We start from the raw sequence: 12,173 nt of genomic DNA on the forward strand, positions 1-12,173 counted from the left end.
CATTTGAAGAACGTGTTTTGAACTTTGAGAGATTCGTTGCAACGACACACTTGGCGCATTTGATTTCCAACGTCGTTTATAGACTGCATTACCTAGAGCCAACCAGACCTCCGTCCAAAGAGCTTTGTCTGTCTCGCACGGATTCTCACTTTCGCGTAAACGCCCTATAATTCAAGGCTGAGCAACACTGTGGTGGGGCTAGAGATCACTCGCTCATTATGGACTCTCAAAAACCCGACATTAACGGCACCAATCACCCCGACGAGACTGCCAATGAATTAAACTATGACAATGAGCAAGGCTCAGATGCTTCCATAGCGGGGAACACTGATATGGATGTAGACACTGATGCGGGTGTTGAAAGAGGAGATTCTAGACTGGGTGACGACTCTGCTACCGAGCCACGAGAACGAGGCGACGTAAATCGTACGGATAATGACGATTCCAATGCGCAAACGGTTGCAAGCGGCGCTGGAGATGAAGCAGCGCCGAATGCGGATGCAGGTGGGATAGGTAAGTTTGAAAAATCCTCGAAACCAATATAATCAAAATCATCAACTCAGTCCCTTATAGACGGGAGTGGGATGAATGTCAGGCTGGCTGAAATTGACGCGGGGCCGGCAACCGCTAGCAAAATGCTCGTGCCTCAGTCGCAAGAAATTATTATACCCAGCTACACGGCATGGTTCAACATGTCCCGCATCCATGACATAGAAAAACGCTCTCTACCAGAATTCTTTAACAACAAGAACAAGAGCAAGACTCCCAGCGTTTACAAAGATTATCGAGACTTCATGATCAACACGTATCGGTTAAACCCATCAGAATATTTGACAGTGACCGCATGTAGAAGAAATCTGGCTGGAGATGTTTGTGCCATAATAAGAGTACATGCGTTTCTTGAGCAGTGGGGCTTGGTTAATTACCAGGTGAGAGAGCCTTGTTGTAAGCTCTTTGAATATTGTAACCCACCTGTCTATTCTTCCTCGCTCGTCTAGGTGGATGCGGATTCGCGGCCATCTACAGTGGGCCCTGCTTTCACTGGCCATTTCCGCGTGACAGCTGATACCCCTCGTGGCCTGCAACCAATTTATCCCTCCGTACCCTTGCTGAAGACCGAACCGCGCACGCCTCAACGTCCCGCGGACCGCGAATTGGTTGATAATAGCATGGGTTCCAAAGCCCCACCTGTGAACCTCCAGTTTTCCAAAAATATATATGCGGACGCCATCGCTCAAAGCCCTCGAAAACATGCCTTAGAAGCGGAGGATGAAGAAGCTGCTCAAACACCTCCAGCAAAGAAAGTGAAGCATAACTGCGCAACTTGCGGTGTTGACTGCACCCGTCTTCGATATCACAGTACGAAAACACCAACAATGGAGATCTGCACAAACTGCTACATTGAAGGCCGTTTTCCGTCAAATATGTATTCAGGGGATTTCATTAAAATGGAAGATCGTCCAACCAAGCAAGCTGCTGAGGATGACTGGACAGAGCAAGAAACATTGCTGTTATTGGAAGGCATCGAGCTTTTCGATGAAGATTGGAACAAAGTTGCCGATCATGTTGGAACTCGAACGCGCGACCAGTGCATATTGAAGTTCCTACAGCTCCCTATAGAAGATCCCTACGTTGGGGTAAAATCAAGCGACCTGGGACCGCTCCAATTTCATCGTGTTCCTTTCTCAGCAGCTGACAATCCTGTTTTGAGTTTGACTGCTTTCCTGGCTTCGGTGGTAGATCCAAAAGTTGCAGCTGCTGCGTCAAGGGCCGCAGCTGAAGAATTGGAGAAGGCGACAAGCACAAAGGAAATCAAGGAATCTAAGCCATCCGAGACGCAGACAGAAGGAGAAGACAGAGAAAATATCACCAAAGAAACTGCAAGCGCAAACAAACAGGGTACCCCGACGACCCAGGAGAAGGTGGAAGACTCAGAGCTAGCGGAAGAGAAGCCACCTGTCCCTGCAGCAGAAGGAGCATCGCACGATGTGAACGCCACTGCTGACGCAATGAACATTGATCAAGTAGAATCAGAAGCACCGGAGGCTGTTTCAACTCATCAACCCACTACAGTACAGGACGGCGAGCCAGGTGGGACCCGTCCCGATGCGCTACTTCAGAAATCAGCTGCGACCGCGATCGCGTCCGCCGGAGCCAAAGCACATGCATTGGGAGGTCATGCGACATCAGAATTACACGCGCTGACGCTTGCGTTGATCCAGACACAAATGCGGAAATTGGAGGCGAAGATGCTTCATTTCGAAGAAATGGAAGCGGTCCTCGAACACGAGCGAAAAGAGATTGAAAGAGAGAAACAGCGATTATACATGGATAGGCTAGCATTTCGAAGAACGGTGTTGAACTGGGAAGCCAGACACGCGTTCTCATCAGAGAAGGAGAATCACCATACTAATGAGAACCGAAATTATAGTAATGTGATGAAAGGCAGTGGTTTCGGTGAACTTGGCAATGCAGCTGGAGCGATGAGGGTGGAGTTTGGAGCACAGAGTGGACAAGAAGTAGGTCCACTGTCAAGGGAAGGAGAAGGATTTTTGATCTCCATCGGATAGCGGCTGAATAGGGAGTGCATGTGGTGTAAAATTGGGCTCGTGTAGTTGAATGCATTTGAAGAGAAGTGTATAATAGGCGGTAATATGAGTTGAATCGCAAATTTCCAATAATAAGGCGTCATTCTTCTCATCTGCCGACTTACTGATTCGGGACATTCAGATAGCTCAGGAGAGCCTATGTTTCTTGTCACAGGCACCCTGCTCCTCAAACCATGTCAACGCGTTGATATACATCGCACAACGCATCTGAAGGAATGATCTGACCCTTTCGTCATATATACACCAAAAACGAGACACCAAAAGGTCGCTGAGCAGGATCGCCATCAGCAGCCGATACAATGATTGAATCATCCCACAGCAGGCGCTTATTCACCGCAATGGAAATGTGCCACATATATTTGTCTTAATGGGATGCGCAAGAGGAGAAATATTATAATACACCAACGATAAACAGAAAAGGAAACAACAATAGTTCAAGCAACATACGCCTTCCTACAAATCATGACCACATTGTATCATACCCTGCAACCTTTAGTATCCTCTCCGTCGCCTCGTCAAACGTCCCGGGCTTGTACTTTCCACTCTGCCAATTTGAATCGGACGTCTGTTGTGCGTATTCATATCCACCAAGGTAATCCTCTTTTGACGGGCATGACTGACGGTAAAGATTTGAGAGGACGTCATACAATATCCAAGGAAAACTGTAAAATTGTCCGCGCATGTCCCAATCGATCCTCTCGTACTCTGCATCCGACTTTTCATTCGCTTTCCGGCGCCTGTCCGCTGCAATTGTTTCTTCATTTTCCTCACCAGGATCGTCCCGATGAACTTGAGTCTCAGAAGGGTTGTAAGCTGCCATGTACCACGCCGATGCCTTGCAACATATTTCTCTTGGCAATGGCGTTTCAAATCCAATCACAGACTCCTTATTCATGAGCAGTGATTTATCTTGGTTGGGTACAAGGTCCTGTGTCCAGAATCGCTCCCGATAACGTCTCTGGATCGCGAGAACCGCGTGCATCACCTGCTCCTTAAGCTCTTGAGGGCGCTTTTTTAATTCTAATTCCGATAGCTTGAATATGTAGCCGGACACAAGCTCGAATTCGGATCTGCCAGGGGAAAGAGTATGAACAGACGGAAACACTGAGATTATATCCCCATCGCTATTCTTACTTGATACTGTATTGATTCATGAGAGCACAAATTTCCGTATCATACTGCATCTTTTGATCGCGAGCGTCTTGTAGATATTGCTCATACCCTGGAAAAATAAGCTGCGGAAGCGGCTGGAATTCTTTCGATAGTTCAAGGTCCACAGACACGCTTCGATATATTTCCCCGGCAGCCTTTTCGCTTCGGTAGGACTTGGCTTCCGGCTTTTCCATGTAATCCGGCCATGTTTTGGGACGCAGCGCGCTTTCCATGATAGCGGGGATACCCTACCGACAAACGAGTTCGGAGTTAGCATGACCCATTTTGTAAGCATGACAGAATTTTGCGGTACTGCTTAGACCTTTTTCGCAAAGTCGACAGCATCAGAGTGCAGTTCAGCTAATCTCAAGGCACGCGGGTCTCTAGCACCTATATCACTTTTATCAGCCCACGCCTTCCATGCGTTATCAATTTGGCCTAGATTGTTGTTCTTCAGATAATTGATAAAATGTCTGAAATATCAAACGATCAGTGAGTGGCTGGGAAGGGAAGCCAGGTGCTCGATGCGAAGGTGCCTACCGCCTAACTTGAGCTATATTGCTTCCTTGGGGATGTGCAGGGGCGGCAGCGGCGTAATCCATGGGTTTATGGGTCTTCTTGGGGATGAGGCGAGGATCCCATGTGACGAAGAATGTATCGCCGTCAAGGTCGCCGCCAGAGAGCATATCTGGTAACGGCCTTTCACCGTGCTGTGAGAAAACGACCACATCCACAAGGTGATGCAACTGTATTCGATTTTGTCACGTTATTGCATACGACCTGCCAATGTTTTTTAAGCTTTTTATACCTCCGGAATATCCACACAATCAACCACTTGAACGTCTCCTGGATGCAGACATGGCGCGCGCATTATAGCCGCACGACCCTAAAATCCGCCATGTGAGCTTTGCGAGAAACCAATCTCAATGTGTCTGATGGTTACTTTGACAATCTCCCTAGCGTCCGTCAGCGGATTTGTAAACTGAACGAACAAGTTCCCCGCTGGTAGTTTACCGCTTTCATCCATTACGCCGATCAGAGTGCATCCTTGTTTGACAAGAATTTTGGCCCTTCTCTTCAGCTCTCGTAGCTAGCGGAATAAAAGTGAAAGGGCTTAGGTTACAAAAGACTGCAGCCTGTGAATAGCCATATTTGACTTGGAATCGTACCTGAAGAGCGCGAAAAAGCTTTAAAAGGTTCATCAAATATGGCTCCTTGGCATCGAAGAAGCCAGCCTTGATCATTGTTATCAAAGTATGACACACTCCTTCTTCATCTTGGTTTTCACTCAAGACTTTAATGGCATCAGCTGGGTTTTGGAGTGCCCGATCAAGGTCTCGAATTGTCTCGTCGCGCAGATCCAAGAACACCTGTGGTTGTCAAATTTGGTGAACGTACGCACTAGCAAATGGCTCTGTACAGTGGTGTACCTGCTTGTGGACACCAAGTGTTTCAAGTAGAATGACGTACTGATGGTTGAGGTAGCCAGGACTATAAAAACTAGTGCGGCAAACCTCTAGAGCATAATGCCCGGATTTGAACCTGGAAAATCATCCGGCAATTCATAAGTTGTGCGGCATACTCATACACTTGGGCATGATGCAAAAAACGTACTTTACTTGGCTTGGCCGAAGATGTACCTCGTTCCTTGGTATGTTGTGGTCGACTGTAAGAACTGTATGAAGAGGGGAAACTAGTGAACCACTTTTCTTGCGTCGCGGCGCGTTTGACGTATAACCCACCTCCTTTGGCACCAGCCATGCGAAACTGTATCAATAGGAGAGGATGGCGAGATGTGCAGATGCTTCAGTACGATAATCCATATCTCGGCGCTGGGCGGGATGGTCCCATCTTACCTGGAACGCAGAAGGTAGTCTACCTCTCACTCGCATATATCTAGAGATGATAGATCCGAATATTAATGACACTCATCAGCAACCCTACTTGAAATTTGACAACTGACTTTTTGAGTTCCCCACAGTTATTGAACGCAACAGTCTTTCCTATTCGGCCCACCCCATCACTGAAGCAAAAACCATTCTTCTCAATATCAGGAATATACCGAATGCGTTCGTCCGCCATTTTGCCAGTCACCGTTGTAGAGCTGAAGCATTGGGCCATTCTATCAATTGATTAGATCCAGATGATTGTTAGCACAGACAAAATTTATTAGCACGTATCAGGACGTACCGAGCGCCTAATGTCGCTGGATTATTGATGCCAGTGAAATCGCCCATGGTCTTGTAAACATAGTTGGCGTCAATCAAAACTCTTTTCTCATCATGGAAAAAAGGAGAAATGAACCAGCATCCAGAGGTTCTCATGGAGCTAGGTGTGAAAATACATAAGTGAATATTGATATAATGCTGACGAACAAGCACGAAGCGAACCTATTCGAGTAATGCAGAAACTGAAATGTTTTCCCGGCAACGGGGAGCCCCGCTGCAAAAATGGCCTCAATCCGATTGAAGAGAAGGTCTGTGTGGACTCCACTCATTTGGGTGAAATCATCATCACAGAATGTGACTCGCATAAACTGATTGTGATACGCTTTGTACGTTCGCAATATACGGTTAGCAAGCTCAAGCTGTGGCCCCAGATAATACATCTTTGTTGGCGTGATGATGGCCTTTAGCAATAATCATCATTCTTAATTAGCAGGATTCACCAAAAATGTAAGTATATCATTCACTCCACTCACTTTTCGGACCATTCTCTGGTTGTAATTCAGCTTCTCATTATGTTGGATCTACAGGGTGATAACACTCCAGGTTAGTTGAATCGGCATCACCGGAAACGCTTTCCAGAGCATTCACCTTGTGGATGATCCTGGCTGTGTCCTTCAACTGCTCCCTGAACACTTGCTTCGGATTCCAAATTTGCCTTTTGGGTTGCATCATCTGTTCCAAAATACCCTCGGCTATGTGATGAGGCACAGAGTTCAGGAGGTCAATGAATTCATCATCCACAGCAAACTCAGATATGTTGCTGTGCGAGACGAGTCCTAATAATTTGAACTTTACGTATCTTTTGCAAGTCATGAGTTCCAAAGAGATGATATTGAGCATGTTCAAAACAGGCACTCACGGATTCAGCGGCGCTTCTAGCACATTACAACGAGGGGGAGCATCTTCCACTGAGACAAACTCGATGCGCGTGTATCGTTGCCGATCCAACACGAGTCCAAATTCGGCCAGGCGATCCAGTACCGCCAAGAAACGGTCTTCTTCAGATCCTCGTTGCCCATCGACCCGCTCATACGTAAAAGTGTAACGGTGGTCCATGAAGCGACCAGTGTCCGGAACACGGCTAATGACACCAATCTTTTCCTCGTATCCCCGGAAAAACACGCCTGGGGGCAGCTCTTTGCCGGCAATGCTGCTAAACGCAATCCGTACCCAACCATGGCTTCTGCTTGAAGAAAGAGAAAACCGATCATTCTGCCTGAAAGATACGCGCGGTGGTAGACTAAGAGAGGCCACCAAGTCATAATGGACACGGTTTCCGTCGTAGCGACAGTTCAATTTGAAGGTATCACGGATGCTGCGCATGTATTAGCATCTCCTTTATGGAATGGACTTGAAACAGAGGGCTTACTTTTTAAATTTATATTCCAGCTTATATTCCACGTCATTCCTTTTGAAGATTACACTGACAGCTAAACCGCAACGTGCGCAATGTTAATAGCCGCTTCTGGTCGAGAAGGTGATCAAATTCCATCACCTACCTTGCCAGTCTGTTATACATGTGACAGATACAGCAAAGATCAATTCATGTCAGAACCCACGTTGATCTGTCAGTACCATTGCGCAAAGGACGTACCAGCGTATTCAAATATGAGGGTAACGTCCTGGGCCTGTGTCCATTGCTCACAGTATCGATCTACAGAGATGAAAGCGCCTAGCGCGAACCGATCCGCTTGAACACGGTCATCAGAGTATCCGGGATTAAGTTTGATGTTCTTGCGCCGGGTTGTATACTCCTCGACGCTATGCCGGCGGTCAAGCCGGACTTCCACCTGCCGTCCCCGAAAACTAAGATCAATTCTCTTCTGTTTTGTCAACATATTTTCAATCTCCTTGGTCGGTTCTTCCAGAACGACAAAGGCATCCCCTGATGGGCGATCAGGACGTTCCCTGTGTTTGTGGAGAACGACAGTCCCAACTTTTCCAAAATTGCTAAAGAATGTGTGCACTTCTTCAGCTGTGAGGGTTTCGTCGACAGGAAGTCTGCGGACGAAAAGGGGAAGCCTATTTGTCGCCCCTCTGGCCGACGCCTGTGTTGACGTATTGCTATCGGATCTGTCATTGCTGGAGGTGGACAGGTCTTGACTAGGTTCTTTCGCCATAATTACCATCAGTATTAGCGACTGTCAAAGCAACAAGGTGGTTTTGACGTGCGATGCGCAACTTGAAAACGTGCGAAAGACATGGGAAGCTTCCGCGCCTGTCAAATGCACCTCCATCGTGCGTGTGCTTACTCATCACATGTGGCTTGCGTTCTGTAAGCTATATTACCTGTCCATTGCCGTTAGACTTTTCATTGCAAATGTAGAGAACAACGATAGAGCATTTATTTCTGGTATATAACCCTATTCGACAGGAATCGCATGCCAAGGAGCTTAAACGTTCTACTTAAGATGTGGCTGCTTAAAACCCATTCGCGGGTGATACCAGCTGCTACGTACAAGAGTGCTACTTCATTTCAACAAACCTATAGAGTCCATACCCCTCAAACCGAGGCTAGAGCCCTTGCCAATCGGACCCTTCAAAAGTGCATACACGGCCGCACTGGGCCCGCCTACCAGCGGTAAAGCACCTAGCAAATGCTCACCCGTCTGCTTCCACACATCTTGATGCTTTACCACACGCCCGGAATCCCTTTGTACTGTCAGCCGCGTCACACACTCGATATCCACCTTTGTAGGGGATAGGGGCACGTAGTTTAACAGCTTCGGCAAGTAGTATTTTTGCGTATTGGGAATCTCAATGCGAACCAAGGGCGATTGGGTCAACGATTGCGGAAGACCATCTTGACGAGCATCTTGTGCTGTAACGTTGTAGATTTTAATGTCACCAGCATTATGAGCTCGCGAGATCTCTATGCGAGGAAAGATGGACGGGAGGGAAGCAAATTGAGCTTCGCGATCGCGTGACGTGTACACGCGGAATATGGGATCCTCAAAGATAGCATCAGGATGGTAACGCTTCTTGAAGACATTCTTTTGTGTTGCGCTGTTTGGTGCAGCGTCTATGTGATATCAGATGAAGATGTTAGTAACCTACACGAGTCGGGTGAAAAAGTGCGCGCGCGTCTTACAGAGGGAGAAGACCTCATCCAACACATCCGTCAATCGGAAGGGGAGGGTCGACGGTGAAATGGTATCGCTGGAGGTAGATGCTGGCATGATGAGAGTAGCACACAAAAGCGATGATGCGCCAAAAAGTCCTCAGGGGTAATCAAGGCGTCATTTGGCTCACCCAATCAAGTCACATGACACGAGCGGAATGACTTGCAGTTCGAGCCCAAAAGGTCTTATCATTTGACAAGAAGAGATTCTGGGGTGCCATTATACTAATCCGACGGGAAGCGAACATCTGGAATTAAACTGTATCTGGCGCTGGAATAAGATGGCAGACTCGACGACAGTGGTCATATCCGTAGCACTTATCATACTCTTCTTCCGATATATAGTATTTGGTATGACTTCTGAATCCGCATATCTGTCGAAACATTGACACTAACCTGCCTTTATTAGGCGGTCCCTCACAAAGCTCTTCTTCCAGCAACCGTACCACAGCCGCCCCAATCTCATCCACCCGTGCGTCCCCCATACGGCATGTTTCTCCCGATAAAGTAGATACTGTTTTATCAATGTTCCCCGCCTTTCCACGATCCACAATTGAGGCCGACCTAGCCCGCACTGGATCAGTGGAACAGACTTGCGAAAACATTCTAACTGGGGTGCTGGTACCACCTCCACAACCAATACCATCATCTTCAACGGGGTCGTCAAGTAGTTCAACTTTGTCAAAGTCGACCGGTACACCGTCTCATGCAGCGCTGAGTACGCTAATAAATGATACAAATGCACCCCTGTCAGAACCGCCGCGCATGTGGGAACAGACAGCGGAGGCTAGGGAGAAGAGTCTGAGGGCCCGTAAGGAATATATGCTGAGACAGGCCAGACAGTAAGTGACCGAGTTGCCTTTTTGCAGTTCCCAAATGTTTGTTCATTCGGAGGCTTGTCGTAGGAAAATGTTGGAAAAACAGCAACGATCAAATGCAGTCAAGCAAGAATAGAAACAAAGGGCATGTCCACGATATTGGTTATAGCTATCATCGAGGATTGATCAACAGAGCATAAAAAGGGTATACTTTCATAAAATGTGCATCCCCGTTCAGGTTCTGTGCAGAGAGTTAACCAGAAAGGAATTCATTGAGAGAAAGCCAAACATCAATATAAAAGAATATACAAAACATATAAATCTATCTACGTAATCATAACATGCACATTTCTGTATTCTACAAAGGAGGGGAAACTGCCGGACTATCATGCACCGCCACGGATCTTGGGATTTCGCCCGCCTCCTGAGGTTCTGGCAACAGAATGCTGCTAGAGGTTGATGCTTGTCCATCCCGTTCGTGATCTGTTTCAACTCCATCTTTCGGCTCGGCAGTGCCATACTCAAGGACCATCACCTTCGTTTCTACACTACTTAAAGACCCCGCCCTTTCTCTACTTCCCTCGACCATCAAATCTGTCATCGGAACAGCGCTTTGTTGTTGTGGACCTGTCTCCGCATCCGGTGTAGTCTCTCCCGTCCACCATCTCCGCCAACTCTGTGTAGTTCCTCTTGAAGAACTAGACTCTGTTCGTCTTGCTGGATATAGCGGAAGAGGTTCATCGTATCTTACGGCAGTTTCGTCATAGTCGGGAGCAGATCGCAAAGGAGCTCCATGCATGACAACGTCATTAAGTTCATCGATTGGAAGTGAGTCAAGGATTCCCATCTTAAAGACACGAGTGAGGCGCTTGAATCGTGTGTGATCTGTAGGATAAAGGTCAACACATCTGTGGACGACTTTGGCATCTTCTAATATTTATAACTTACATGCATAGATGATGGCAAAGAGCATCATAACCCATAGAACGACGGCAACCCATGTGTACGGTGTCATTTTACCTTTAACTTCATTTGCAATTGCATAATACTGAAGCAGCAAACAATGTCAAAAAAAAGGTTGCTCAAACTTGAAGTAAAGTATATTTACCAGTATGAACCCAAAGGACGGAATCCATGTCAGCAACGGTACGCCATACGTCTTTCTTAATCTACTCCTGTATTGGACATATAACTTGCGTTGAATCTCCGGGTCAGGCCCATAGGCGGGTGGAACGGAGCGAATGGAGATTGGATAATGAGGAGGTTGGGTATACGTTTCCGTCGCTGCGCCAAAAGTCGGTGACGGATCAGGTTGGTAGCGCGGTGGGAGGAGTGCAGGTGGTGGAGGTGATGGCTGCCCGAATTGCCCTGGCGTGTCCTCCGTCGGGGTAGGTTGGGAAGGGTGGGAAGACATGTCCCCTTGGAGGATTCCGCACGAAAGACAGGGTATCTTGTCGGTCAAAGGTTGCTTGTTTCCCGTTCTACAGCGCAGAGAACAACTCCTCCCAACTTGTCAAAACGTCTTGACCCTGGCTTACAGAGCCACCGTGACTGTGCCATTCACCGAAATGAAAGTAAAGGGAGAGATTATTACTTTTGAACTTGAAATATTTCGCTTAAATATTCAATAAGCAATATCTCTCAATTTCACTGCTGAACTTTTGCATGATGTTCATTCAACCATTTCCAACTTTTGATTGACGGCCCTTAGCTTTTCCAATGACGGAGGATTATTCCTGCTTTGTTAACTTGCTTGCTCCTCCTGTTCAAGTTGTTTCACTACTGGTAGTCTTACGCCGATATTACTCATTATAGTCGTATCGACCTACTTGCCCATAGCAGCGGGATTGAACTGGTCTGTTGTGGTTGCGTACGCACGCTAATGCTGCTGCTATGCTTGAATTGAACGGTAAATAGGTCGATAAGAGTCCTAGGCTCCGCAAGCACTAGGAACAACACCTAAATTGGAATCTTAGAATACGAACTTGGCAGGCGTTCGAGTTGGTGACCAATGGTACAGTGTCAAGGTTAGCACACAAATAGCTATGGGGTCTGGTTGCCATTTGTCACTCAGCCACTTTATGCAGTAAGCAAAGTTGGTTCGTGATCTTATGCAATGCATTGCGCTCGTGGATACAAAAATGCACGATGACACTCTTGTCCTGAATTTGGCATCTCAAACAATATTATGGCGTATGTGCGAGATCTCATGTCTCATCACTTGGCCAAGATATCACCAATCTCT

General features: G+C 47.1%; 5 protein-coding genes across 5 annotated transcripts; 2 read left to right on the forward strand and 3 right to left on the reverse strand.

Annotated features, from left to right (window-relative positions):
* Nucleotides 1-9: 9 nt before the first annotated feature.
* On the forward strand, nt 10-2,687 carry SPPG_00704 (uncharacterized protein). Its single transcript, XM_016749034.1, has 3 exons — nt 10-513; nt 574-929; nt 999-2,687. The coding sequence occupies exons 1-3, from the start codon at nt 219-221 to the stop codon at nt 2,568-2,570; spliced, it is 2,223 nt and encodes a 740-aa protein (XP_016613064.1). The 5' UTR covers nt 10-218; the 3' UTR covers nt 2,571-2,687.
* A 255-nt stretch (nt 2,688-2,942) lies between these two features.
* Nucleotides 2,943-6,827, reverse strand: SPPG_00705 (uncharacterized protein). The gene is made up of 16 exons (XM_016749035.1): nt 6,578-6,827; nt 6,463-6,510; nt 6,152-6,390; nt 5,952-6,089; nt 5,725-5,883; nt 5,618-5,657; nt 5,504-5,528; nt 5,376-5,436; nt 5,192-5,303; nt 4,931-5,131; nt 4,705-4,851; nt 4,570-4,647; nt 4,302-4,507; nt 4,084-4,234; nt 3,744-4,009; nt 2,943-3,679 (listed from the first exon to the last, which is right to left on the reverse strand). The coding sequence occupies exons 1-16, from the start codon at nt 6,800-6,802 to the stop codon at nt 3,070-3,072; spliced, it is 2,706 nt and encodes a 901-aa protein (XP_016613065.1). The 5' UTR covers nt 6,803-6,827; the 3' UTR covers nt 2,943-3,069.
* A 1,483-nt stretch (nt 6,828-8,310) lies between these two features.
* SPPG_00706 (uncharacterized protein) lies at nt 8,311-9,210 on the reverse strand. Its single transcript, XM_016749036.1, has 2 exons — nt 9,081-9,210; nt 8,311-9,011 (listed from the first exon to the last, which is right to left on the reverse strand). The coding sequence occupies exons 1-2, from the start codon at nt 9,166-9,168 to the stop codon at nt 8,461-8,463; spliced, it is 639 nt and encodes a 212-aa protein (XP_016613066.1). The 5' UTR covers nt 9,169-9,210; the 3' UTR covers nt 8,311-8,460.
* An 87-nt stretch (nt 9,211-9,297) lies between these two features.
* On the forward strand, nt 9,298-10,275 carry SPPG_00707 (uncharacterized protein). Its single transcript, XM_016749037.1, has 3 exons — nt 9,298-9,461; nt 9,520-9,952; nt 10,016-10,275. Exons 1-3 carry the CDS (start codon nt 9,392-9,394, stop codon nt 10,062-10,064), a joined length of 552 nt encoding a protein of 183 aa, XP_016613067.1. The 5' UTR covers nt 9,298-9,391; the 3' UTR covers nt 10,065-10,275.
* SPPG_00708 (uncharacterized protein) lies at nt 10,162-11,426 on the reverse strand. The gene is made up of 3 exons (XM_016749038.1): nt 11,037-11,426; nt 10,877-10,976; nt 10,162-10,813 (listed from the first exon to the last, which is right to left on the reverse strand). Exons 1-3 carry the CDS (start codon nt 11,340-11,342, stop codon nt 10,287-10,289), a joined length of 933 nt encoding a protein of 310 aa, XP_016613068.1. The 5' UTR covers nt 11,343-11,426; the 3' UTR covers nt 10,162-10,286.
* Nucleotides 11,427-12,173: the final 747 nt, after the last annotated feature.

This window comes from Spizellomyces punctatus (genome assembly GCF_000182565.1).
Source record: "Spizellomyces punctatus DAOM BR117 chromosome Unknown supercont1.1, whole genome shotgun sequence".
Lineage (NCBI taxonomy): Eukaryota > Fungi > Chytridiomycota > Chytridiomycetes > Spizellomycetales > Spizellomycetaceae > Spizellomyces > Spizellomyces punctatus.

Excerpts from the sequence above, each read along its gene's own strand:
- SPPG_00706 (XM_016749036.1), bottom strand. The coding sequence starts at position 9,168 with ATGCCAGCATCTACCTCCAGCGATACCATTTCACCGTCGACCCTCCCC. Across the intron at positions 9,012-9,080 it reads GGATGAGGTCTTCTCCCTCT|ACGCTGCACCAAACAGCGCA; the intron begins GTAAGACGCGCG and ends GATATCACATAG.
- SPPG_00707 (XM_016749037.1), top strand. The coding sequence starts at position 9,392 with ATGGCAGACTCGACGACAGTGGTCATATCCGTAGCACTTATCATACTC. Across the intron at positions 9,462-9,519 it reads CTTCCGATATATAGTATTTG|GCGGTCCCTCACAAAGCTCT; the intron begins GTATGACTTCTG and ends TGCCTTTATTAG. Across the intron at positions 9,953-10,015 it reads ATGCTGAGACAGGCCAGACA|GAAAATGTTGGAAAAACAGC; the intron begins GTAAGTGACCGA and ends GGCTTGTCGTAG.
- SPPG_00708 (XM_016749038.1), bottom strand. The coding sequence starts at position 11,342 with ATGTCTTCCCACCCTTCCCAACCTACCCCGACGGAGGACACGCCAGGG. Across the intron at positions 10,977-11,036 it reads CGTCCTTTGGGTTCATACTG|TATTATGCAATTGCAAATGA; the intron begins GTAAATATACTT and ends TTGCTGCTTCAG. Across the intron at positions 10,814-10,876 it reads CTTTGCCATCATCTATGCAT|ATCACACACGATTCAAGCGC; the intron begins GTAAGTTATAAA and ends TTTATCCTACAG.
- SPPG_00704 (XM_016749034.1), top strand. The coding sequence starts at position 219 with ATGGACTCTCAAAAACCCGACATTAACGGCACCAATCACCCCGACGAG. Across the intron at positions 514-573 it reads TGCGGATGCAGGTGGGATAG|ACGGGAGTGGGATGAATGTC; the intron begins GTAAGTTTGAAA and ends AGTCCCTTATAG. Across the intron at positions 930-998 it reads GGGGCTTGGTTAATTACCAG|GTGGATGCGGATTCGCGGCC; the intron begins GTGAGAGAGCCT and ends TCGCTCGTCTAG.
- SPPG_00705 (XM_016749035.1), bottom strand. The coding sequence starts at position 6,802 with ATGACTTGCAAAAGATACGTAAAGTTCAAATTATTAGGACTCGTCTCG. Across the intron at positions 6,511-6,577 it reads CAGCCAGGATCATCCACAAG|ATCCAACATAATGAGAAGCT; the intron begins GTGAATGCTCTG and ends ATCACCCTGTAG. Across the intron at positions 5,437-5,503 it reads CATGGCTGGTGCCAAAGGAG|TTCTTACAGTCGACCACAAC; the intron begins GTGGGTTATACG and ends CTCTTCATACAG.